Source organism: Leopardus geoffroyi, chromosome D2 (assembly GCF_018350155.1).
Source record: "Leopardus geoffroyi isolate Oge1 chromosome D2, O.geoffroyi_Oge1_pat1.0, whole genome shotgun sequence".
In the NCBI taxonomy this organism is placed as follows: Eukaryota; Metazoa; Chordata; class Mammalia; order Carnivora; family Felidae; genus Leopardus; species Leopardus geoffroyi.
This window is the reverse complement of record NC_059334.1, coordinates 68,330,264-68,354,474: the sequence shown is the minus strand read 5'-3', so window position 1 is coordinate 68,354,474 and position 24,211 is coordinate 68,330,264. Positions and strand designations below refer to the sequence as shown.

At 47.3% G+C, this 24,211-nt stretch overlaps 1 protein-coding gene and 1 pseudogene across 1 annotated transcript; one reads left to right on the top strand and one right to left on the bottom strand.

Moving 5' to 3' along the window:
• The first annotated feature begins 1,073 nt into the window (after positions 1 to 1,073).
• LOC123577309 lies at positions 1,074 to 1,978 on the top strand (annotated as a pseudogene).
• An 8,363-nt stretch (positions 1,979 to 10,341) lies between these two features.
• Positions 10,342 to 23,438, bottom strand: DUSP5 (dual specificity phosphatase 5). The gene is made up of 4 exons (XM_045438870.1): positions 22,822 to 23,438; positions 17,671 to 17,819; positions 14,600 to 14,819; positions 10,342 to 11,818 (listed from the first exon to the last, which is right to left on the bottom strand). Exons 1-4 carry the CDS (start codon positions 23,198 to 23,200, stop codon positions 11,418 to 11,420), a joined length of 1,149 nt encoding a protein of 382 aa, XP_045294826.1. The 5' UTR covers positions 23,201 to 23,438; the 3' UTR covers positions 10,342 to 11,417.
• Positions 23,439 to 24,211: the final 773 nt, after the last annotated feature.

Here is a 24,211-nt window from a genome sequence, read left to right as displayed (position 1 = left end):
TCAAACCCAGCAATATATAAGAAAGATAACATGCCATGGTAAAGTGGGGTGTATCCCAGAAATGCAAGGTTTGATCAGCATTCAAAAATCTATCCATGTAGGGGTGCCTGGCTAGCTCAGTTGGTGGAGCATGTGACTCCTGATCTTGGGGGTCTTGAGTTCAAGCCTCATGTTAGGTGTAGAGATTATTTAAATAAAAATCTTTTTTTTTAATTAAAAAAATCTTTATTCATATTTTAGAGAGAGAGAGACAGAGTGCAAGTGGGGAAGGAACAGAGAAAGAGGGAGATACAGAATCCAAAGCAGACTCCAGGCTCTGAGCTGTCAACACAGAGCCTAACACGGGGCTCAAACCCACAAACTGCGAGTTCATGACCTGAGCTGAAGTCAGACACTTAACCAACTGAGCCACCCATGCGCCCTGTAAATAAAATCTTAAAAAAAAAAATCAATCCACGGAATGAAATTAGGCTAAGAACTCCATTTACAATGGCATAAAAAACACTTATGGATACATTTAATGACAGAAGTGCAAGACTTACACTAAAAACCATTGAAATAAAAAAAAGATCTAAAGAAATGGGAACATGCCCGACGTTTACGGACCAGAAGACTTAACATTGTTATGATGGCAATACTCCCCAAATTGACCTACACATTCAACACACACTCTATCAAAATCCTAGCAGATTTTTTGACAGAGACTGACAAGCTACTACTAAAATTCATGTAAAAATTCAAAAAATCCAGAATAACTAAAACAATCTTGAAAAAGAAGAACAAAGAGTTGAAAGACTCACTCTTCTCAATTCCAAAATGTACTTCAAAATGAAAGTCATCAAGAGAGTGTGGTACTGGTATAAGGATAGATATATAGGTCAGTGGAATATATAACTAATTTTTAAACCTCAATAATAAAACATATAACTCATTTAAAGAAAATTTTCAATAGATACTTTACTAAAGCAGATCTATGAATGACCAGTAAATACATGAATTCTCAACATCATTAGTAATTATAGAAATACGAACTCTTCCTGGAGACTTGGAGTTTAAGCAGTGACATTTGTGACATGTCAGTGACATTGTCACTCAGTGACATTGATGAAAAGATAGAACAAAATGCTACAAGCATAGAACATTGCATTAAGGAAATACAATCTGAAGTTAACAAGCAGTGTCCAGAGGTGCAGCTGCAAACGACAACTGACTGTTTTGAGTGGCTAGATAACTATAATTGTAATTCATCCAAGTCACCTTCCATTCCCCATGGAGATTTGATGAAATTCCTCAAAACACTGCAAGATTCGTTGAAGAGTGAACTGAATCAAGAAGAAGTGATCCTGGATTCACTTTGGGATCTCTCCTGCCAGAGCAGCACTTCATTCTCGGCAACTCTAAGTGGAGCATCTTTCCATTTCCTCTCTGGGACTTCTCTTCATTCTGTTGAAGATGATTCCTCCATGGATGCACAGTCCATCTGGGATAACATAAGACTGCATCTTTGACGCTTCTCAGTGAACAAATTACAAAGCCATAATGAAATCATCAATTCACAGCACAAAATTTGGTTGAAAAAGCAGTGCATACAACAACTGTTATTTCTTTATCCAGAATCGGAAGTTATAATCAAAGTACCAAAGCATACAGAATAAACTGTTGGCTGAGCTCCTGCAGAACTGTTTTCCCGCTTATAGCAGAGAATCGAATTTAGACATAATGGCTCATGGATACCAAAGTACAATGCTTAAGTTATACTCAATGATAAAAGAGGATTTTAACACACTACATGAAGTTTTAGCTCCCACCTCAATGGTGAAATTCATTAAAGAAACTTTCCTGGATACTGTTGCAGAAGAAATGGCAAAGTTTCTTGAAAATTTTTGTGAGCTGCAATTCAAAGAAAGTGCTGTCCGTGTGATTAAAACAAATCAAGAACTCCAGCAGGCTTAGAGGAGCAGTGCATGCTCTGGGTTAGTGAGTTTTTAAATTTGTTCAGTTTGACTTAAGCCTTTTGATACCTTTAATTTTCTAACATTTTTCTATTTAAACTTATTGCAAACTCGAAACTAAATCAGAAAATAAATATTATGAAGTTTTACAATGCACATTTCTCTTCTGCATTTCTTTTTCTGTAAGTACAGTTCTAGAAGTGCTTTTTTTTCCTGTTCTTTAAGTTATTAAAGATATTGAAAACGTGGTCAAAAATGTTGCCAATGAGTTTTGGTTTTTTTGATTGTATAAATTACTGGGCGAAACTATATGTCTGTGTATATATATATATATATATATATATGTACATATACATATATATACACATATATATACACATATATACATGAGTCAATATTTATATGTATGTAACAAAAAAGTATAATTCTTAACCCATTGTATCTTCCAAAGCTGAAACGTTATTAGGTAAAAAGAATTGTTAAAAATTTGTTGAAATTTACATAAACTAAAATTGGACATTTAGAATTGTATTCTTTTAGTCAGTCATTTCCAATAAAGAGCTATTATGAAATGGTAACTATAAAACTCTATATTATAATTGGTCACAGAGGCATAGCATTTAGCTATGGCTGACTTAAAAGCTCCTCTAGTATTATTTCTATAAGAATATACATAGAGAAAAGGTAATTTGAAAATTGCTAATTTTATATAAAAGATAAAGGAAAAAAGAAAGAAATTATTGTGATATAATAAACTTTTCTGTCACCATTTTAATTTCCCACCAGTGGAGAAAAATCATGATAAAAATATTATTTTTGAAAATTATTAGTCATGCTTTTATGTGAAAACTCTGAGGTATATTTCTAAATAGGTACATAAACTGTATTTTTTAAGTGTTTGAAAATTGTCATTTGGTGAATTGCTGTCTTTGAATTTATGATCACTTTATAAAAATTTCCATAGCTCACTATATTTTTACATACCTTCCTTAATAAAATGCCAGAATACCAAAAAAAAAAAAAAAGAAAGAAAGAAAGAAAGAAAGAAAGAAAGAAAGAAAGAAAAGGAAAAGAAAGAAATATAAACTAAAAAAATCCAGTGAGGTACCACTACCTACTACATACTACCAGAATGGCTAAACTCAACAAAACTGACAATACCAACTATAAGCTAGAATATAGAGCAACTGGAACTCTCATTCATTAATGGTAGGAATGCCACTCACCACATGACCAGAAACATGTCCACAAATGTCCATAGCAGCTTTATCCATAACAGCCCAAAGCAGGAAACAACACAAATGTCCATCAGTAGGTGAACTGATAAACAAATGTTGGCATATCTATACCATATAATACTATTAAAGCATAAAAAGAAATGAATTATTTTTTGATACTTATATATCTTTTTATTTTATTATTATTATTTTATTTTAAAGAGCAAGAAAGTACACAAGCAGAGAAAGAAGGAGAGAGAGAGATTCCCAAGCAGGCTTCACATTCTGTGTGGAGCCCAATGCGGGGCTGGATCCCATGATCCTGGGATCATGATCTGAGCTGAAATCAAGAGTTGGACGCTAAACTGACTGAGCCACCCAGTCACCCCAGGAAATGAATTATTAGTAGTCATGATAACATAGATGAACCTTAAATGCATTATGCTAAGTAACATAATGCAGACTCAAAAACCTGCATCCTATCTGATCCCATTTATATGAAATTCTAGAAGAGGCACAGTCATAGTGAAGGAAAATATTAGTGATTGCTAGAGGCTGGGGTAGGGAAAAAGGAGTAAATACAAAGGGGCACAAGGACATTTTGGAGGTGAAGAAAATAGCCTATATCTTGATTGCAATGGTGTTAACATTGCTGTATATATACAGTTGTCAAGAGTCATTTAATTATAACATTTAAATGAGAGAATTTCATACTATGTAAATTATACCTTAATAAAGTTGATTTTTAAAAATAATGAACATCAAGGGTGCTTGGGTGGCTCAGGCGGTTAAGCATCTAACTCCTGATTTTGGCTCAGGTCATGGTTCATGGGTTCAAGTCCCACATTGGAGTCTCCTTGGGATTCTCTCTCTCCCTCTCCCTGCTCCCCCCACCCCCCGCTTGCACACATGCTCTCTTTCTCTCTCAAAATAAAGTAAACTTAAAAAGAATGAACATCCTTATTTAATTCCCATTGTGCTAGCACTCCGAAGGGAAGGTATAGATACCAGGGGAACATTTAATACAGAATCCTGAAATCTGGGTAGATTTCCCTGAAAAAATGAAATCATGAACTGCAGAGATTCATAAATGAGTAGGTGAAGAAGGAAAGGAAGGAAGCAGAGGAAGGAACATGTGCAAAGGCCCTGTGGGTAGTTCAATGCTGTAATTACTGTAATTAATAACCATGACCACTATTCATTGAAGATTTACTGTGTCTTTGACTTCATAGTAGACAATTATTCCTCATCGCATTTACTCTTTCAAACTGTACCCACAAGGTAGACTCAATTAGTCCACCCCTTTTATGGATAAGAACTTCAAGACTTAGAGCCATGAGGTAACTTGTCCATGTCCACACATTTAGCAAATGCCAGAGCCGGAATTCACATTCAGGCTTATGACACTCCAGGCCCTGAGTTCCCAGACACCACTCTATACAGCTTCAGTGAGACAATTCATTGGCTCCCCTCTGCAGGTCACGCATCACTACCTTTCCTTACCCTTCTTCATATAACACAGTTTCCAATCCCTTCATTGTCCGTTATCTGTAAACACACCAGTTTGTCCACGTCCTTTCTGAAATTCAACTCCCAAATCTAACAGTTCAGTGATGTTGGAAGAGAGGGCTGTCAAGTGAATGAGCTCTCACAATGAGATCTCTAGAAACCCTGTGCTCAAGAACAAACGGATTTCATGACCACGTTTAAGGTACGTAGACATGGACACACAACTGAGATGCTTTTGAATTTCCTTTTCTGGAACACAGAGCAGTGCAGAGGAAAGAGTATGGCTTTGGGGGCCCAATGCAGGTTGGGTATCCTGGCTCTGACATCCACGGGCTCTAGCTACGTAACCTTAGGCTGGGTTTGTGATCTCTCAGTTTTATCATCTGTACACAGGGCTAACAAAGTCTACTCTGCTGGGGTCTTGTCGCCTTTTGGAGAGAGAAAGTACCCAAAATACCCAGCATGCAGCCTGCCAATTGTAAGTGCTTTTTCAAAAATATTTTTATTTATTTGTTCTGAAAGAGAGAAAGAGTGAGCAGGGGAGGGGCAGAGAGGAGAGAGAGATCGAAAGAGAGAGAGAGAGAGAGAGAGAGAGAGAAAATCTTAAGCAGGCTCCGAACTGCCAGTGCGAGGCCTGATGAGAACTCACGAACCCTGAGATGATGATCTGAACCCAAGTCGGGAGCTTAAGCAACCGAGGCACCCAGGCGCCCCCAAAGATCTTTTTAAAGATTCTGGGTAGTTAGGTTCCCTGGATCTGGCAGCTAGCTTCCTGATTCTAAGTCTACTGTCCTTTTACTCATAGGCTGGAAATACATTTTTTCATCGTCCTATCATAGAGATATATTCGAGGCTTTGCTATCTTAGAGGTTTTTCCTCTCAAGCAGTACATTTTCTTTTGGCTGCTGGAGAAGCCCAGAATGAAAACTGTACAGATGCTTCAAGGGTCTATTTTGAACCCCCACCTAGTGGCTTCTCAGTTTCTGTTAACTTTATAAGTGAATGGTGGTAGGTATGTAGGTGGGAAGCTATTTGATTTACCATTATAAATAAATACTACCATAGTATAAAATTTAGGTATCATAATTGATCACCTTGGGGTGCTCACTGGCAGTCAGACAAGACCGGTAGGGTTGAGTTTCATTGTGCCCAAGCTATATGGCAGTCTTCTTATCCAATACTCAGTCTACTGGCATTAATTGAGTACTTTACATGGCAAGTTAGCCAAGTGCATGGCAGGATCCCTGCCCCTTCTAGCCAAAACTGCCCTGTCTACAGCCCAACTCAGGGAGTCTGGTCTAGACAGGTTTCTGAACGTAGAGGAAACTGATTGGTCCCAGGATGGACACCTGACCCTAGAGTAACTGAGCAGTGACCACTGGGGTGATGTGGTGACATAAACTCTGACCAATAGGGTAGCAGTCATTGAATCTAGAAAACTTGTTTCCTCTAGGTCTGGGGAGGATTTGGCAAATGGCATGGGGTCAAGGAGCTTATGTGTAGAGGATAGCACAGCCTTTGAGGGAAATGGAGAGCCCAGCTTCGGGTTCTAAGGGCTTTTCCTTCCCAGTTTTCTGTTTATTCACTGCTTCATTCAACCAGTACTTACTGAATACCCACTATAAATCAGGCCCTTGCTGGGTCCCTCTTGAAAGAAAGATAATCTTTGCTCTCCCGGTGCTTCTAGTCTGGAGAAGAGAGCCATTAATAGAATAATCACAGATAAATGAATAATTTTTAAACTTTGGTGAAATATGAAGAAAAAATATAGATAGGGAGCCAGGAGACATGAATAGAGACATCTGACCTAGTCTGGGAGCCTGGGAGACCCTCCCTGGGAAGGAGAACATTGAGCTGAGACATGAAGACCAGTGGGAGTTATTTAGTTGAAGGGTGAATTTAGGGGAGAAATGTGTTCCAGGAAGGGCGAACAGCATGTGTAAAGGTCCTGAGGCAGGAGGGACTGCGGCATGTTTAGTGACTGTCAGAAAGCCAGTGTGTCAAGAGCAAGTAGATGCTATTTACCTCTATCCACAAACACTTTTCCTTAATGTGGCCTGAGGGGACCCTTCCTTGCAAACAAAAGCCCAATGGATAAAAGCATCTCCTGCATATTCCAGGTGCGCAGAGGGGTACAAGAGCAGTGAAGTAACTTCATCTTCGCTCTACCATTTATTAGCTGTGTGACCTAATACCTGAGGTTCAGTTTGTGCATCTGGAAATGGAGATAACAAAAAACATTTGTCCAGAGCTGCAGTGAGGATTAAATTTGATGATGCCTGTGTGCCCGCCTCGCTTGGTTTGTGGTGCATAGTAGGGGCTTACTACATACCTCTGCTATTAGCCAAATCACTGAGAAAGGACTAGGGCTCAATAGGAACTCTATTCTTCTTCTTCTTTTTTTTTCTCCAAAGTTTATTTATTTATCTTGAGACAGAGAGTGCAAGTGGGGGAGGAGCAGAGAAAGAGGGAGAATCTCAAGCAGGCTCTGTGATGTCAGTGCAGAGCCCATGCGGGGCTCAAACTCACGAAACCCTGAGATCATGACCTGAGCCATCTGAAGAGTCAGACACTTAACCAACTAAGCCACCCAGGCACCCCCATATTTAAATATTTAAATATCTGTTAATTTAAAAACTCTCTTCTTTTTTTTACTCCAGTGAGGGTGGAGGTGGGGCCAAGACGAATGCAGTGTTCAAAACAAGTTAAACAATACAAGAGAAACTAAGGGATGCACCGAGGCAGGGCTCCGTTATTAGCACGGGTCAACACAGCCAGGTGTACAGGATGCCATATCCAGGGAGCTTGGACATGGAGTATGCTGGGACCAGATGGGAGAAGATAAAGCTGGAGCCCAGAAGAGGGGAGCTGGGCAAGGGGATCGTGTGGGGCCGGAGACACCGGTGCAACTTCAGAGGCCAGCTCCAGTCTGGGACAGAAAGTCCAGTGAAAGTCATTAGTACTCGTGAACTCCATGAGGGTGGGGCCGCTCGGCTCTCGTTCCTCCGCTGAAACCCAGGTTCGAGCAGGTGCTCAGTGTTAAGTGGATGGAGCCATGATGGTTATCTAGGCTTGGAGTCACATCCCTCACCTCCGGTGTGAGGAGGTCAGGAGGGGCTGTATTGCGGCTTTGAGCAATCTGTCCATCTGTTCCAGGGTTCTTCCCATAAGAAGTTACCAGCAGCAGCATACAGGGCTAAAGTGGAGGGCAGCGCCAGAGAGGCAGAGACAAGGGATGAGGGGCCTAGCCATCGGGCTTGGGTTCTGGACGGGACTGATTCCAGAAAGAGTACAGAACTGGGCAGGGTTACTGAAAAGGCAAGGGATCCCAGTCCCGTGGATGAATCCTCAGAAGGAGACGGTAGCAGAGCCCTGGAGATACACAGGCTTCTCTTCACACGTATCAACTGACCACCTCATTCTGTAAATGCATCATGGGATGTTTAATCTTTCCTACCCAGCGGTGGTTTTTGTTTGCTTGTTAAGCCACTGTGGAAATGGAAGTAAAAGAAAAAGAAAGCTGGGAAATTTTTATTTCCAGGAAACAGGGTGGAGGCAATACCCAAAAGGCACGCCATAAAGTTGTTGTAGACAATTGTATAATTGTCAAGAAGTGAGCTAAACATTTTGTTCTGAGCCGCCTAGTGGCCTAAGCAAGGAGGGAAACGGGGCAGTGATGGGCTCATTTACGGTGTTCCGAAGATAAACCACTGCAGTTCAGAGAGAGAAAGCCTTTGAGGGTATTGAAACCTGGGCAGCATGTTCCCCGGGGTCGCCACACAAAGGAGACCCGTGGGGACACGGGGCTTCTGCCAGCACACTGGTGTGCGACTGCTCACATGTTTTCTGCCCCCATCAGGCCCAGCTCAGGAGCCAGAGTGGACTCAGGAGGCTTACCCACAGACCCAGCTGAGGAACAGAATAGGGGAGAACTAACGTCTCTATCCTCCCAGACACATCTCTACCTGGAACATTGCTAGAGACCAAGAGGGGTGTTTCTTCAAACTCTGGGGATGAAGGAAACGGGCACCAGCAGCGTTAATTCCCCACCTGGCCCTGGAAACCAGTGTGAAGTTGGTTTTGACACAAATGGAGGTGTAATTAATGAGATTAAGGGAGTGAGAGTCCAAAGCCATCCCCAGCTGTGGGGCTTCACTTGGTTTACCCTCCGGTGACTCATTAGCTTAGGCGCAATCCTCATATGCCTGATTTAGAGGACTTACTCACCCTTCAGAGAAAGACTTTAGTGCAATAAAGCAAATGTCAGCAAGTTCGATGCAGCTTAGCGCACCACCCTAGCCTGCACCCAGCTTCCCGGCCCCCTGCGCTCCCTGCCTGAGGCCCCTCAGCCACTCAGCACCTTGACAGGCCCGCACAATGGGCAGGCTTCTGGGTCACGTTCCAAGGCTGAGCAGAACCTCAGGGATTTGAAGCCTGGGAAGGAACTCAGGCATCAACTAGACCAAGCCCTGGACAAGTTTAGTCCGGCGAGATTGTTGGAGATTAGCTCCACAGCGCTGGAGTTAGGGGCGGGGTGAGAGCCAGGGCCCCCCGCTTCCCTGTCCAATGTTCTTCACTCTGCTTTCTTTGTGTGGAAGCCGTGCTTGGATTATGCAGAGGAGGGGCATGGAGTGAAGGAAAGAAATGCAGTCTCTCTAGTCTGGGTGGCATTCCTACCTGAGGACTTTCCAAGGAATCTGTGGAGGGGGAGTCTGGAAAAGGAAAGGCTCGTGGAGAGCAAGGCCTCAAGCAAAGCCTTTGAATTGAGATGTTTACAAAGAGCTGGGCTACCCCGGGCTAGGCTGCCATCTCGCTATTTGTTGACATGGTGCCTGAGGGGGGAGCTGGTGGCCTCTTTGGGCCCCTGAGGGCCCAAAAAACTCCCACTAGGTACCAGGGGAATTTCTATCTCAGGTGCTGGCTAGGAAACAGGCCCGAAGAGTTAGGCTGGGACAGAAGCCTTCTCAGGTGTGGGGAGAAGTCACTATTGCTCCTTTCCTTCCTCCACCGACAGAGGAAATAACTCAGCAGGCAAGGCAATCCAGACTTGGCTGTAAACCTACTCATTGAAGGAATTATCTGGAAGATTTAGTTCCAAGAGTAAAAAAGGGGAGTAGGCACTTATGGTGAACAGTCACCTAATTCACTTGGCCATTTTTTCAACCTTTTCTGAGCGTCTCCCATGTACCAGACACACGGAGGCTGACCACAAGCTTGGCCCTCAGCTTGGCCTTGGTTTGCTGCAACCAAGGGCCCTTGAGCTTTAAGGGACCTTCAGGATCATCTAGCTCAGTTTGCTCATTTCATTGATGAAGCATCTGAGGTTCAAGGCGAAGTCTTTGCCTGGACTCACGGGAGTGAAGAGCCCTGAGTAGATGAATGCTCTGACCTCCTCTCCATGTGGCTTTCACCTAAGGACTTGCAAGTGAGCTCAGGGAAGCTTCTTGGTCGGAAGGCAATATTCTGTATCGTTAAGATCACCAGCTCATGAGCGGACGCACAGCCTCACGCCTCCAGCAGCACATGCATCACCACTGCCCTGGTGCTCATTTGGAAATAGCATTCGTTTGGATCCAGGGAGACAGGCTGGGTCCCCACCTAAATGTATTCCTACCTTACCCCAACCCACCAACGACGAACAAGTGTTTTTTTTTTCTTTTTACTCTTTTTATTTTGCACTATAAAAAAACAACAATAACAACAACAACGACAACCAGTAACATACTGCTTTTCTTCACATTCACATGGGTTTTAGGAAATTATTGCCTTTTCCCCTGGAGAAAGAACCTACGGACAAAAAAGTACCACATTACAAAATCTGTAAACCCCAGAAGTCCACAGCTTGAAGACAACCCCCAGGGGCAGGGATGAAGACGTGTGTCACCGGAGACGAGACAAGCACACATGAAGGACGGCAAACTGGGGAAAAAGACCATTTCAATGCCACTGACCCAGACAGCGGGTGCCCTATTTCCCTTGGCACCCACTGCTACCACCTCGAAGGGGTGATTTTTGGTCTAAGGTCTGAAGAAGAGTTGCTTTGAGGAGAGGTGCAATGAGAAAGGTTCAAGTATGAGTAAGAATCATGCGAAGTCCGAAGTCAGGGAAGAACCCACGGTGGAGAGGACACCCAGATAGGTCAGTGTCTCCCTACTTCAACCGCCTGTCTCTACTGGCCCTGAGAGGGAGCCTCCAAAACATCTGAGGGTTCGAAGCAGCACACAGATCGTGTCCCTCCAAACCCTGCAGGGTTACTTTCCCGACTGGGTGGTGATCAGCTTATGCCCTGAAGCAACAGAGACAGATACTGAGACTGCCAGAGTTAAAAAAGTAAGGTGGAAATTGTGCTTCCTTCAAAACGAATTGGCTTCGTAACTGCCTTTTCTCCCGGTCTAGGAACTGCTTTCTCCCATGCTGCTGCAGGGGTTTATTGCCTTACGCTTGAAATGAGAAGGCAAACTTGGAGGTGCAGGGACTGGGCGGTCCTGAGAGGGCACGGGGTCTGGAAGTACAGTAGTTGGCACGCGCTGTGCTCTCATGATGGCTTGGCCTTCCTTCGGTCCCGAAAACCTATCCCCGATGTCAGTGTGAAGTTCCTTTGCAAGCCTGGTGCTCACTCTCCCAGTGGGGCAGTGGGACAGAGTGAGGTCTTCGGTATTGCACAGGTATGAAATGTCCACGAGTTTAGAAAGCAGAATCACAGTTGTTCTTGGGACTGGGCTGTTTCCCCATCCCGGTTTCAGCAGGATGTGGCCGTGGCCACGGGGCTCCTGCTGAGCTCTGAGACTGTCGAGTGGGTGGGCACTGGCACCAGCACCGAGGTAGGGAATGTGCAGTAGGAACCTTGCACGTCAGGGCTCAATGTCTGCAAATGGGCTATGAATGAAGAGCTGGCTGCCTCCCCTTGGCAGGAGGGAGCCTGTGGCGTGGAAGGCAGGATCTCAGACTCATACTGCAGGAGCTGGCCCATGAAGCCGAAGTTGGGCGAGACCACACTCCTCCGCTGCTTGATGTAATCGAAGGCATCCTTCAGGCGGAACTGCTTGGTTTTCATGAGGTAAGCCATGCAGATGGTGGGCGAACGGGAGATCCCAGCCTCACAGTGGACCAGGACCTTGCCTCCCTTTTCCCTGACACAGTCTGGAAGGAAGAAAAGACAGTGAGGATGAGTTGGGACTGGAACCCAAAAGGCAATGCCAAGATACAAGCATTAAACACAAAAGCGACCTGGTTATCAAAACATCACGTCTGTTCGACAGCTGAGGTTCCTACACAGTCTCTGATGCCCCTTGGCGAGGACGGAGCTTTTGGGGTCCCACCAAGGTCTATCCCCACTTAGGACCTTTCTATCCTTAGAGGTGCCTCCTTGTTCGCCAGGATACTTGCATAGATTCTGCCCCTGAGCAGGCCAGACCTGGAGTCCGGCAGTCTCACATCCCTTCCTGGAGATGCCATCTTAACTCGGGTCCCGTGGATGGGTTTCGAGAGGGCATTGGGAAATCCTTGACATTGCGTGCAAATTTATTGGGTAGGCACATTTCTCTGAGAGGGTCCCAGGTACAAAGACTGACTTGGAAAAGCAATTCCTGTCTCTCAGGATCTGAGTCTTATGGTGATGACCCAGTAGACCTCTCCTGCTAGAGGCTTGTCAGCCTCGCTGGGCACCCTCTCTGGCTGTGCCAGGGGCGGGATGCTTGGCTCAGCTCCCAGGGTTCCCACCACCAAACATACGATAAGTAGTGCACAGCCACTAATTATAGCCCTGGCTAAGTGACGCTTACTAGACCGGAGGATATAAATGGCTTTCGCAAACTCCATCTTGCACAACAATGGGAGTCACTGCCATCAAGCTACCACCATCAGTCAGCATTCTTTTAGCTCAATATGACTAGGGGGAGCCCTCCTTTCCTGTTCCACTCCTCTCCCCCAAAGAACTACAATAGTTAAAAATGAGGGGCAAAAGGTTACACACATACACACACCAATTAAAACCCACGAAAAACAGCCGTTCCAATTCCCTCTCTTGCTAATGAGGAAATGATTACATTACGACCCGGGAAGTTCGATGATGTACCTGGCACTATGTGAGGCCACAGTACACAAAAACACTGAAGGTTTTGAAGGGAAAATTAAGTCAGCTCCCTTACTCGCCTCCCTCCTCAAGTTGGAGACGTTTGTAAATGAATCCGCAAGATCTAAAACATCAAGTTCCTGAGGAGGCAGGGAGGAACCCTGGAGTTTCCCCAGCAGAATGAAAATCCCAAAGGACGCACTCAGTGTAGCTCATTGGAGGTACCCCCAATTTAGTCTGACTCAAAAGAAATAAAGCCCCTGTAAGTTAGTTCAAAGGGGACCTCAACCCCTAGGATTGCAGGGTCATGACTCCTGATTTTCTTTTGCTCCTTGTAGGCTAGCTTTTAGTTGACCAGTGCTGTATCCAAGAAAACAAAGGGTTTAGAGCGTGTTGCTTCCGCTCTACCCCTCAGGGCTGGTGTTCCATGTGACCTTCCCAGGGCCTTCCCCTGGGAAGGAGGTCAACACAGGGTATGGCCTCAGTCCCTCCTTTTACCAGGAGGGCAAGAAGTCTGGGGAAAAGCATCCTGTGCTTTCAAAATGCTGTCGGTTTGTGCGGTTATGTACACAACACACAGGATGGGGAAGGAGGGTTCTGAGAAATGGACGGGGGCGGGTTTCATGACCTCACCGAGGAGCTATCTAGGTAATTAAATAACTGGCAGAGAAGGGCAAGGCATTCCCAGGGTCAGGGAGACAAAGTCAAGGGTTTCCCACTAGCAACCCATCATTTGGGCTGCCTCTCAGAGACCCAAAGGAATCATCTCAGCCCAGAGGCTCAGGAGACCAGGACATGGTCTTTTTGCCTCTGGTGAGTTTTCCAGTGGGTTTCCTGTAGAGGAGAAACCATGTGTGATGAGCACTGGGCCCACCAGGTGGCCAAAGCTAGGCGGAGTGGGGGATGGGGGGGCTTTAATTGCTACCCGCACTAAGTAGTTATTGCTGTGGCCAACATCTGCCTTTCCCCCTCCAAAAGCCCTCCAAACAAGATAAGGAAAATCACATCTCAGCTTCAACAACTATGCATATTCAAGGGAAAGAAGGACTCTGGGAAAGAAGGCAAAACCACAAGGTTGGGGAGTGGTGTTTGCAAGTCTGAGACAGCAAAAAGTCAGCCTTGCAGCCGAGGAAGAGGGATGGGGGAAAGGGAAGATGTCAAATGAGAGAAAAATCAAGGTTATGCTGAAGAGGTGGGGACCCAGGGCCCAAAGCCCTCTCTGGGCAGAGGGGCCAAAGGCTTCCAGGCCTGCACAGGGGAGGAAATGATAACTGCTTAACACAACGTACAAAAGATGACAACTTTTCTGTGCGCAAAGCATGAAGCTTGATCAAATGCTATCTTTAATCCAAAATTAGCTGAAAATGCAAAACAAATTGCCCCTAAAGCAGTCTGCCAAAAACCATGAAAAGCTGCCAGGGCCCTCGGGCTCAGTGTGTTAAGCAGTGCTCTCTCAGTCCTTCTGTTTGCTTTTTAAAAATACCCCAACCTACGTAGGAGCACAGTTGGGATGGTTCTTTCCTTCCCTTGCTTCCCTGGTGTGGGGCATTACGCACGGACACACCGCATCCCACCCAGCCTGAAAAAATAACACGAGCGGCAGTGAGTACTGCCATAAAATGATATTAATTCATTTATCTTGCAAATTAAAGCTCCTATTAATAGCAACTCGAATCCTCCCCTCTGCGTCTTTGGTGGCTGCAAACCTTCCCGGCTCCAACTCCTGGTGGTTGCACAGACAAGACGCTTGTTTTTCTTCTTGGCAAAGGTAGCCTCCATCAGTACATCAGAACCAGAACAGGTGCCCTAGGCGGCTCCCCAAACAACAGAGGGCGAATGACTGAACCTACCAATGAAGTCTATTGCTTCTTGAAAGTGGGAGCTAATGTCAGCTGTGTGGCTGTCTTCCACAGGGATCCATTTGTAGTGTAGGTGGGTCGTGCAGGACTCGGAAATCCGCCGTGAGACATTCAGCAGGGCCGTGATGTGCAGGTTGGCGAGGAGCTCGCACTTGGATGCATGGTAGGCACTTCCAAGGTAGAGGAAAGGGAGGATTTCAACTGGGCCGCCCTGGAAGCAGGGGCAAAGGATAGCCAGGGAATATCGGATTAGCTTGCTCATTTAGGAGAGGAAACAAAACAAGCCTGACCTACTTGTTGGAGGGTGGGAGGTTCCCTTTCTGGTTTCCAGGTAGAGAGTTCAGAGCCAGGGTAGTTCAACCAGGAGTGTGGGTGGAGCCACCACCCTGGCCAACTCTCTACCCTACATTGCTACCTTGTGACTCAGTGACGGCAAAGCCCACACGGTGAAGATTTTCATTTTCTTACACATATTGATTGAGGAGACAGGAAATGCTAGCAGCTTCCCTGTGCTGATGGGGATGAGAAGCTATGTGTAATGGGAAGAATCGAAAAGCTAATGTCCCAAGTTCTAGCTGCCCTGAGAGAACCAGGGCAAGCCTTTTAACCTTGGGGCAAGCCCTGTTTTTTCTCTCAGGGAAGCAGATAAAACTCAACAAGATGAGAACCCTGCTTTACAGTCCTGATATTTTATAGTGTATCTTATCAAACCTAGGACACTGATCCTAAGGTGCTAAGATGTTAAAATGCCCCCCAAAAGGATGCTTCTTAGAAGTGAAAACAACCACTGTTTACCCAGGATCCTTAAAGAAAAGCTGTTAAGCCATGGGCAGAGGGGCTTCTCCCACACCTGATCTTTGTCAGGTAGCGCTGAGGGTTCGTGAAAGATGCTTACATCAGCCTTTTGGAAGGCCACCCACACACCAGGATTCCTGTTAAGGAGGATCCCAGTTAGAACCAGAGACCATCTCCCCTGAGGCAAAGTTAAAAGGAACAGCTAGACTGTGGCAGTCTTAGCATCTCCAGGGTGGCAAGACAAGCCAGTCAAAACTGGAACAATGGGAGCCCCCCCTCCCCGATTTAGAGGGAAACACTGTGCTTGAGGGGGGACAGTGGCTGCGTCTTTGGGAGCCTCTCCCATATCATCCATCTGCTTCCTGTGTTTCCACTTCCTGTCCTGGAATAAAGTAGAATGGAAACTCAGCCAGATCCACAGTAGGGAAAGAGGCATAGGATGAGGGACAGCAGCAGGCAATTCTCAAATTACCCATCATGCAGCGTGTGCTTTTTCTTTCCAGAGAAATCAAGTGTTTGGGCAAAGGTCAGGTTGGCTAATCAGAAGAAAGTTATGGACGATTTTACAAAGGATAGTAAAAGTAGCAACCAGTTATTTTATTAGCACCTACAATAGCTGGCCCCGGACTTAACACTTTATACACACCTACATAGATCTCTCTCTCCTTTTAGTGCCTGGAAAACACTGACAAACCAGGCCTGGGATCTCATCCAGTTACTTATATAGCCTAGATCAACACACTCCTGAAACCAGGTTTCTTTGCTTTTCTGAATCCTGTTTAGACTCAAGAGGAAGAAACCCCAAAGGTTAACACGACCTTGGCTTGGCTTCTCTCAACGCAGAAGCGCTTCTAAGAAATAGCACGAGGGGGTTCCCCAGATGAACCCTGGAGACACATCAGGGCCTCCCCAGTCCTCTCGGCCAAAGGTCTGTTGTGCTGTCATGATATCCTGCCAATTCTTGTTTCTCTTTCACTTTCTGAGAAGTGAGGGGAAAACACCACCCAAACAAACAAAAATAGGAATCCAGCTAAGCCGCATGCCCATGGCTTGAAAGCTTGAGGGTTCATCATAGGCTGTATTTTCAATAAAGAAAAACAAAATAATAACCGTGGCACCTTGCCAAGCTAATGGGCTCCCTGACCCAGGATCCCATTCAAGGGAAGTCACTTGGCTTTACTGGGAAGTTTATTCGCAGGGGCAAAGCTCTGCTCATGCTAGGCAGCTGGCACTTTAAACAACAGTCAGACGTCTTCCTTTTTATGATCTGGATATATTCTTATTTTGTGGGAAAACCTTGAGAAGCTCCTCCTACCAGGTCAGGTGGCTAGGATGGCCCCTTTCTAAAAGAAGGCATGTAGAAAACAGAACAAGGTCTTGCAAAGAACCAGAGTTGAGAGAAGGGAGGAGGTCTGGGCCTACTGTTGCCAGGATTCTTTGCAGATAGATCATTTCATCAGCTGTGAGACAAGTTTTTTCCCTCTGTAAAATGGGAAGGTGGGCTTTGATCTATGGTTTCTGCCAGATTTGGGACCTTGCCCACCTTTTGCCCATCCTCCAACATTGTAGGTAACCCCTGACTGAGCCTTCCACATTTTCATCCTTTAATGAGTTGTCAGAAGGTATAAATTCTTTGAAGGAAACCACCCCCCCCCCCCCATTTGAGTGAGCGTGAAATCCTCTATGATATCTCTTGATCTGCTCTGGTTTCTGAATTTATGGAATTGTAAGCACCACAAACCCTTAGAGACTGCTTAGCCATCCCAAGGGTTGTTTCTCCACGACCCTCCCTCAACCTCCCCCCCAGCCCCATTTCAGTTAAAAATAACAAGACACACTTTGACAGGTACTAGGCTGGTTTGTAGAAACTGCAGAGCATGAACAATTCAGGAAAAGATCAGGAAAGATCAACACAGGAAGCCTGAAAGTCGGCTCTGAAACACCTTCAGGGAAACCTAAACCGATATTTTGAAGCTTCTCTGCACTTCCTAGGCCAGCTAATAATAATGTATCTTTCACTTCCCCTTTTCTCCAGAAGCTGTCAAGCATCCTGTGGCTCGTTTGCTCTTGTCAGCTTGTTTGCTGGAAAGAAGCCCATTTACTCTTGGATGGAAACTCAAGTTGGCAAGTAACAGCTCTCTGAAGCTCGAGGGCTCTGCCCAAAACCCTGATCCACGAAAGAACGAACCGGTGCTGCTGAGCGGGGAGAGGAAGAGCTGGGGTGCCGAGGAAGGAACAGAGTCAGCAGCCAAGACCACACCACGTACCTGGTCATAAGCCGGCCTGTAGCTGATGCTGAGCACTGGTTTCCCACACTGGTTCATGAGGGCTTTCTCGGTTTCAACCTTCTCTTGTGAAATGGGTTGTACATCCACGCAACACTCAGGATATTCCGAGTAGAAGTTGTCATATCCTCCTGCAAGGAAAACAAAAAAGGAAGAGAGATGTTAAGCATTGATTTCTCAGGCTTTCAGAAAATGCCCCCAATTAGTCAATACCCCAAGTGTGGAAGAGTCAAGAATATGATGCTAACACAGATTCTGGTCTTACAGAAAAATTGAACCAAGCCAACTAATAGCTTTGGAATAGAAATGGGCTACACCCCCCTCCCCCCGCCCCCCCCCCCCACACACACTTTTTTCCCCTCTCTTCTAACAAGCTACAGTTCAGAGAGGCAATGATTAACTTTTTGCGTCTATCAGAAGCAGCTTAAACTGTGAAAGGAAATGTATCCGACATCTGGCAAATATTAACCAAATCCCTCCAGAAAACAAAAGCTATTTTCACTTGTTTGTCTAAAATGCAGGTGTGATTATACAGAATTTCATTCATTTGCAAGAAGAGACTCCTAAATTGGTTTGCTTCATCCCTAGCCCATTAGCTCTGAACTGAATTATAGACGGAACCCTCTCTATTCATAAGGGAATGGGGGCCAATATGAGGTTTAAACTCAGTGCAATAAAACAACCCTGCCCTTTCGCACTCCCAAGGTGCTCAGAACACTGCTGACAATCCTCTCTATAGGTCCGATTTTGAGTAATCAATCTAGTTAATTAACTTCCAAACCAAACTGGAGACCCAAGGCCTTTGGAACTTAATCCTCAGTCCCAGTAAGTAAGAACTGTCTCTCTCCCCTTGAAGATCACCTCACCTCCCTGACCTTTCTCCACGACTACATATCCTCAAATGATAAACTTCTCCAGATGGGTCACTTAAGGTAAAACCTATCTGTGACCAAGTCATAGAAACTTGGGTATACAAAGAAGTCTCAGCTATTAAATACAGAGAACAAACTGAGGGTGGATGGGGGATTGGGGGAGAGGGGAAAATGGGTGATGGGCATCGAGGAGGGCACTTGTTGGGACGGGCCCTGGGTGTTGTATGTAAGCCAATTTGACAACAAATTATATTCATAAAAAAATTTTTTTAATGCAAAAAAAAAAAAAAAAAAAAAAAAGTCTAAGGCCCAGCACTCAGTGGGAAAGAACCAAATGAAAAACTGGCCTCAGAAGCCTCAATGAATAGGCCAGCTTTACTTGGGGACATCCTTGCTCCCAATCCAAGAGGACTTAAGGCCCTTCCAAGAGCCTCCAGAAAACCTGCTTCTAATTTTTTTTCTGACCCAGAAAATTCACTTGGGGTCAAATCATCAATTAGATACACATTGTGGAGGCCATGTATTTTCTACAAAGTCCCCTCTTTCTTCTGTCTCTTGGTGTTATTACAGCCCCACAGTGAAGCATGTGGTGGTTCTAACCCCCTGCAGTAGACAAATGGTTAATGGATACCATGGCGGTCTCCAGCTCCCTCCCAGAAGCTGCAGCCAATTCCTAGAATGAGTCATCTTGCCATTACTGCTTCCTCCCAGCTTGCTGGAACTGCCCCCGCCCCCAGTGAGTACACTCAAATCTCCTCTGTGGTCACTTTAACAAAAAGCCCATTGGGCCTCCCCAGATGAGCTTCTGGACCTCTAGGTCAGTCAGGACAAAAGACCACGCCAGAGAGCAATGGAGGTGGAAGGTGGCGATGTTTGTGGTTTAGTTTCCCCTTCCTCCCAACCGTAGCCCCTAGGCCCTTGCCCTCCTAGGAGGCAGAAAGAATGTCAGACTTACACGGACACACAGACACACAGCTTCGCTGGAAGAGGTGTCCCTAGCTAGTAAATCACTTCCTGTGCCTGGGCCTCCAACATTTTGGGTTCCAGGAGACACACTGAGTGATACGGAACAGGAATCTGGAGTAAGAGTGGCCCAGGTGTTCCCAAGCTTTCCCAAGAATGAGGCTTGGGAAGGGAAGCAAGCCTTCAGGCCACCCCATCTCTTGTCTGTAAATAGCACACTTAAGAGTTGGCTGTTAGGAGGACAGACAGGAGGTGCGGGTGTGGGTTGGGTCCTGCCTGCCCACTGACAAAATAAGGCAAGCAACACAGATTCTCAGCGTAGCTCTGAGGGCCAGATAAACAGCGTCCTGTCTCTTCAAGCTGGGGTCAGGAGTCCTTCAGATTAGAGGGTCTCTGTCTTTCACCCACTCCTTTCAGAGGCATGGAGAGACAGAACATTCTTCTCTGGTGCCTCACTTGATTTGCAAGAGCCGAGGCAATTGTTTTGGCTGCCTCAACCCTCTTCAGAGTGATTCTGCTTTTGATCACCACTGCATTACCAGGGGAGCAGAGAAGGTGCATGCACACTGCGTATAAATACACACTGACAATGCCATTAGGTCATCACCTCATTTTAGCGGGGCTTTTTTTGGGGGGTGGTGAGAGGAGGATTAAGGGAAGCGTAAAAGGCATTGCTCCCAAGATCTGAAATGCCACTAGATTAAAACCTGAATTCAGGCGTGCCTGGGTGGCTCAGTCAGTTAAGTGTCCAGCTCCTGAGTTTGGTTCAGGTCATGATCTCACAGTTTGTGCGCTGGAGCCCCACATCCAACTCTGCACTGACAGCATGGAGCCTGCTTGGGATTCTCTCTATCCCCCTCTCTCTCTGCCATTCCCCCATTTGTGTGCACTCTCTCTCAAGATAAATAAGCTTAAAAAAAAAAAAAATAAAACCTGAACTCACATCTAGACATGAGTTAGATAAGGAAAAAAAATTTTCTTTAGCAACAGCTTAAGATTTTAGTAATGTTATAATGGTAAGTATCAAGCAACTTACACTGAAAATTAAAACACACACAATATCAACCCGGCAACTTTACTGAAAGAATAGTGCACATGCAAAGCATCAAGACAAAGATCTATTTTACCACACTGCCTCAAATAGTGAGGCTGAAAAGTAACCAGCCAGCTGCCACCAGGGGATTTGTTTAAAAAGTAAAATTGGGGCTCCTGGGTGGCTCAGTTGGTTAAATGTCCAACTTTGGCTCAGGTCATGATCTCATGGTTCGTAGGTTTGGGCCCCAAATCGGACTCTGTGCTGACAGCTCAGAGCCTGAAGCCTGCTTCAGATCCTGTGTCTCCCTCTCTCTCTGCCCCTCCCCCACTTGTGCTCTGTCTCTCAAAATAAAAACATTTTAAAAAATTAAAAAAAAAAGTAAAGTGGACATGTATGCTCTGATATGGACAAATACCCCAAGATCGAGTTAAGTGAAAGAGGCATGAATAGAAAATATACAAAACCATTCTATGTTTTAAAGATACTCATGGCAAATTAACTTGTCTAAAGACAAACAAGAGAAATAGTGGGTGGCTGTCTCCGGAGAGTGGAAGTAGGTTCTAGGGGGTGCAGAAAACCCACTTTTCATTGTAGAGCCTTTGTGCTTTAAAAATTTTTACTTGTGTATGTTACTGTCATTAAAAAAAAAATTTTTTTTTAAACATCAATTTTCCGGAGATGTGAGTCTACAGAGCTGCTTACTTCCTGTGGCAGTAACTTCTAAACCGTCAGCATGTCCCCCCTCCTCCCACCCAGTGCTGAAGAGGGGTGGGGAGCCGAGGTAGTACCAGGAGGAGTTTCCTGGAACATATCTTTCATGATACTTGGGGAGGCGGTAGCTTTTCCTGTGTTCATTGCTAAGAACAGGAGACAAAAACCACATCAGGAAGAGAAAAAAATCCGGGGCTAAGTGTGAAACTTCTGCAGAGCTTGGAGGGCATCCCTCCCTCCCCTGAGGGCTGAGGATAATGGACAAGGAAGAGCATCTTCTGCCTGTCTCCTCCCTAAGAGGAATCAACCAGGGACAGTCTACAAGAGGTGCTAATACGGGGGCGGGGGGGGGGGGGGGGTGGGGTGGGGTGCTGCCTATGTGATCTCCTGGCCTGGACTGTGTGAAATTCCCCAAATTGCATGGTTTTAAAACAAGGCCCTCACCCTCCATTCACTGCCCCCGAGTTCTGAACCACATCACTGTTGTATCTCAAGGCGTCTGCAACAGGGTTGGCAGGGCCTTGGGGCACAGCTTGGGCTGAACCCTCATCTCTGCACTGTGGGCTAGGTCTTTCATACATTCGAGGTTACAAAGGACTCAAATACAAGGCGGGAAAAGTCATAGGAGTTGGCCCAAGAATCATTGCTCTGTAGTTTGTCAGTCACCCACCACACCACCAGGAAGTCCAAGTCCTTTCTCCAGCAGGTGTAATGGGCTGACTGGTGGGGCAGCTTCTGGGGCATCTCAAACCAAAGGCGACGGAATCCCCTCCACCACTAAGGTCCTGAGTCCTGGCTGCACTTCTCCGGAGTCCCGGCACGACTGCCAGCCGCCCCTCACCCCGGGGAGACAGCAGGAGGCCAGCCCTGCGGGGGTTTTCTCCGGGCGGTAGAGCGAAGGGGTGAAAAGGGTGGGAAGGCTGTCAGCTCCAAATTGAGCTAGAGAAAGGTTTGGGAGGGGAGAAAGGAAGGCCGGAGGAAAACAATAAAAAGCAGTAAAATAAAATGGAAAGGAAGGGGAGGGACTCGCCAGGGTCAAAAAGGCAAGAGGGGTCGGTGAAGACAACCTAACGTACGCTTATTTTCCAGGCGGGAGGAAAGGGGACACCGCGGCGCCACGCTCCGGGGGGTGGCGACCTGCTGATCCCGCCAGATCTGTCTATCAGAAAGACTCAGAGCCCAGGCCCCAGCGAGGGCGGCTAAGCCGGCGCGGGGAAACGGGGACCCGCGCCAGTCCTGGCCGACGGCCCCTGCCGCCGAGAAAGGGCGCCCCCGGCAGCGTAACCAACCGCACCCACCCCGGCGGACCTGCCGCCGGGAGCTTTCGAGGAACCCGAGTGGGGAGAGGGTAGCTCTGAGCCCTGACAGTGGCGGTGCCCTCCCCAGCGCACGTCAAGCCCCAGCGTGCAGGCTCCGGCAAGTGGAGACTACCGGGTCCGGGGTCGAAGACGGCGCCCCGCACAAGGAGGGGACCCCCAGAGCCCCGGACTCTCCGGCGCGGTGGCAGATTGGTGGTTGGTGACAGGGAATCGGCGGCCCCGATGCGCTCACCTTTGAGGAAGTAGACCCGCGGGCCGGCGGGCAGGCAAGCGAGCAGCGAGGTGAGCACGACCCGCGCGGCGCTCTCCTCGCGCAGCTTCTGCCAGTGGCGGCTGCCCTGGTCGAGCACGACCACGGCCGCCACGCCGCCGCCGCCCTCCTGCAGCAGCCGCGCGCGCGCCGCCTCGTCGGGCAGCACGTAGCGTGCAGACACCGCGCCGCCGCGGGCCCGCCGCAGCACCACCGAGTTGAGGTTGACGTTGAGCGAGCCGCGCACGCTCGAGGCGGCGAAGGCCAGGTAGGGCCGGCAGTCGAGCACCACGCAGCGCGCCGCCGCCTCCTTGCGGAGCATCTTGCGCAGCTGGCGCCCGTCGAGCGACGTGACCTTCATGCCGCCGCCGCCCAGCGGTCGCGCGCCGCGCGCCCCGCAGGTGCCCACGGCCAGGGTGCCCGCTGGCGAGGCACGGGAGGGCGGCCCGCGAGGCTGCGGCCGGCCGACCGAGCCCGGCGCCGGAGCGGCCGCTCAACTCTTCTTTCCCGCCCCGAACGCTCGGCACCCGGCCGGGCCACTCGCCGCCCCAGAAGCCGGGGATTCCGCCGGCAGCGCGGCGTTTTATGTGAATGAGTGTGCGGCCTGTGACGTGACTGCCCATATAAGGCCAAATATGGGTATTTCCCCGCCCCCTTCGGGCTGTGGCCACACCCCCGGGGAGCGGGAGGCGCGGGGCGGGCGCCCGGCGTTAGTCAGCCGGAGAAAGAGGAAGTGACAGGCGCCTCCCTCTGCTTTCTGTGGCATTGCGCGGAGACACTCACTCGCGCATCACCGGGGGCTGCCGGTGGGGTGTCAGGAGCGTTACGAGGCCGAGGTGACCCACGCTGTGCGGGAAGAGGAGGAAGCGGAGGAGGCAGGGCCCGGCGCCGCATAATCAGTCCGGCTTCGAGTTTCAGAGACGTAGGTTCAGAACCTGCTGGGGGCTGTGCCAGACACCGAGCTAGGCAGGGCTACGGGAGCCCGCGGCCGGTGCCCCCACATGAATCGGAAATGAGCATTGGTCTTCACCCAAGCCTTGACGGCGGCACACGAGATGATAGCTGGGATTTGCTTCACAAGGGGTGGACTATACCGATGACTCGGGATTGGGTTTGTGTTGGTAATCGTTAAAATTCAGGGATGGGAAGGGGGGGGTCCTTTATACTGTGTTCTCCACTCTTCTGTTTGCTTGAAAATTTCCGTAATAAAAGTGCTGAAAAGTAAAAATGGAGAGGAGAGCCAGCTGTTAATCTCCCCATATGGATTCTGCCCTTAAAGGATTGACAGGCCTTTTCTCTGTCGCACTCCAATAATAATTAGAATAGTTGTTTTCTGAGGAGCCGTTTTCTGGCCCCTGGAAAATCCTGTCAC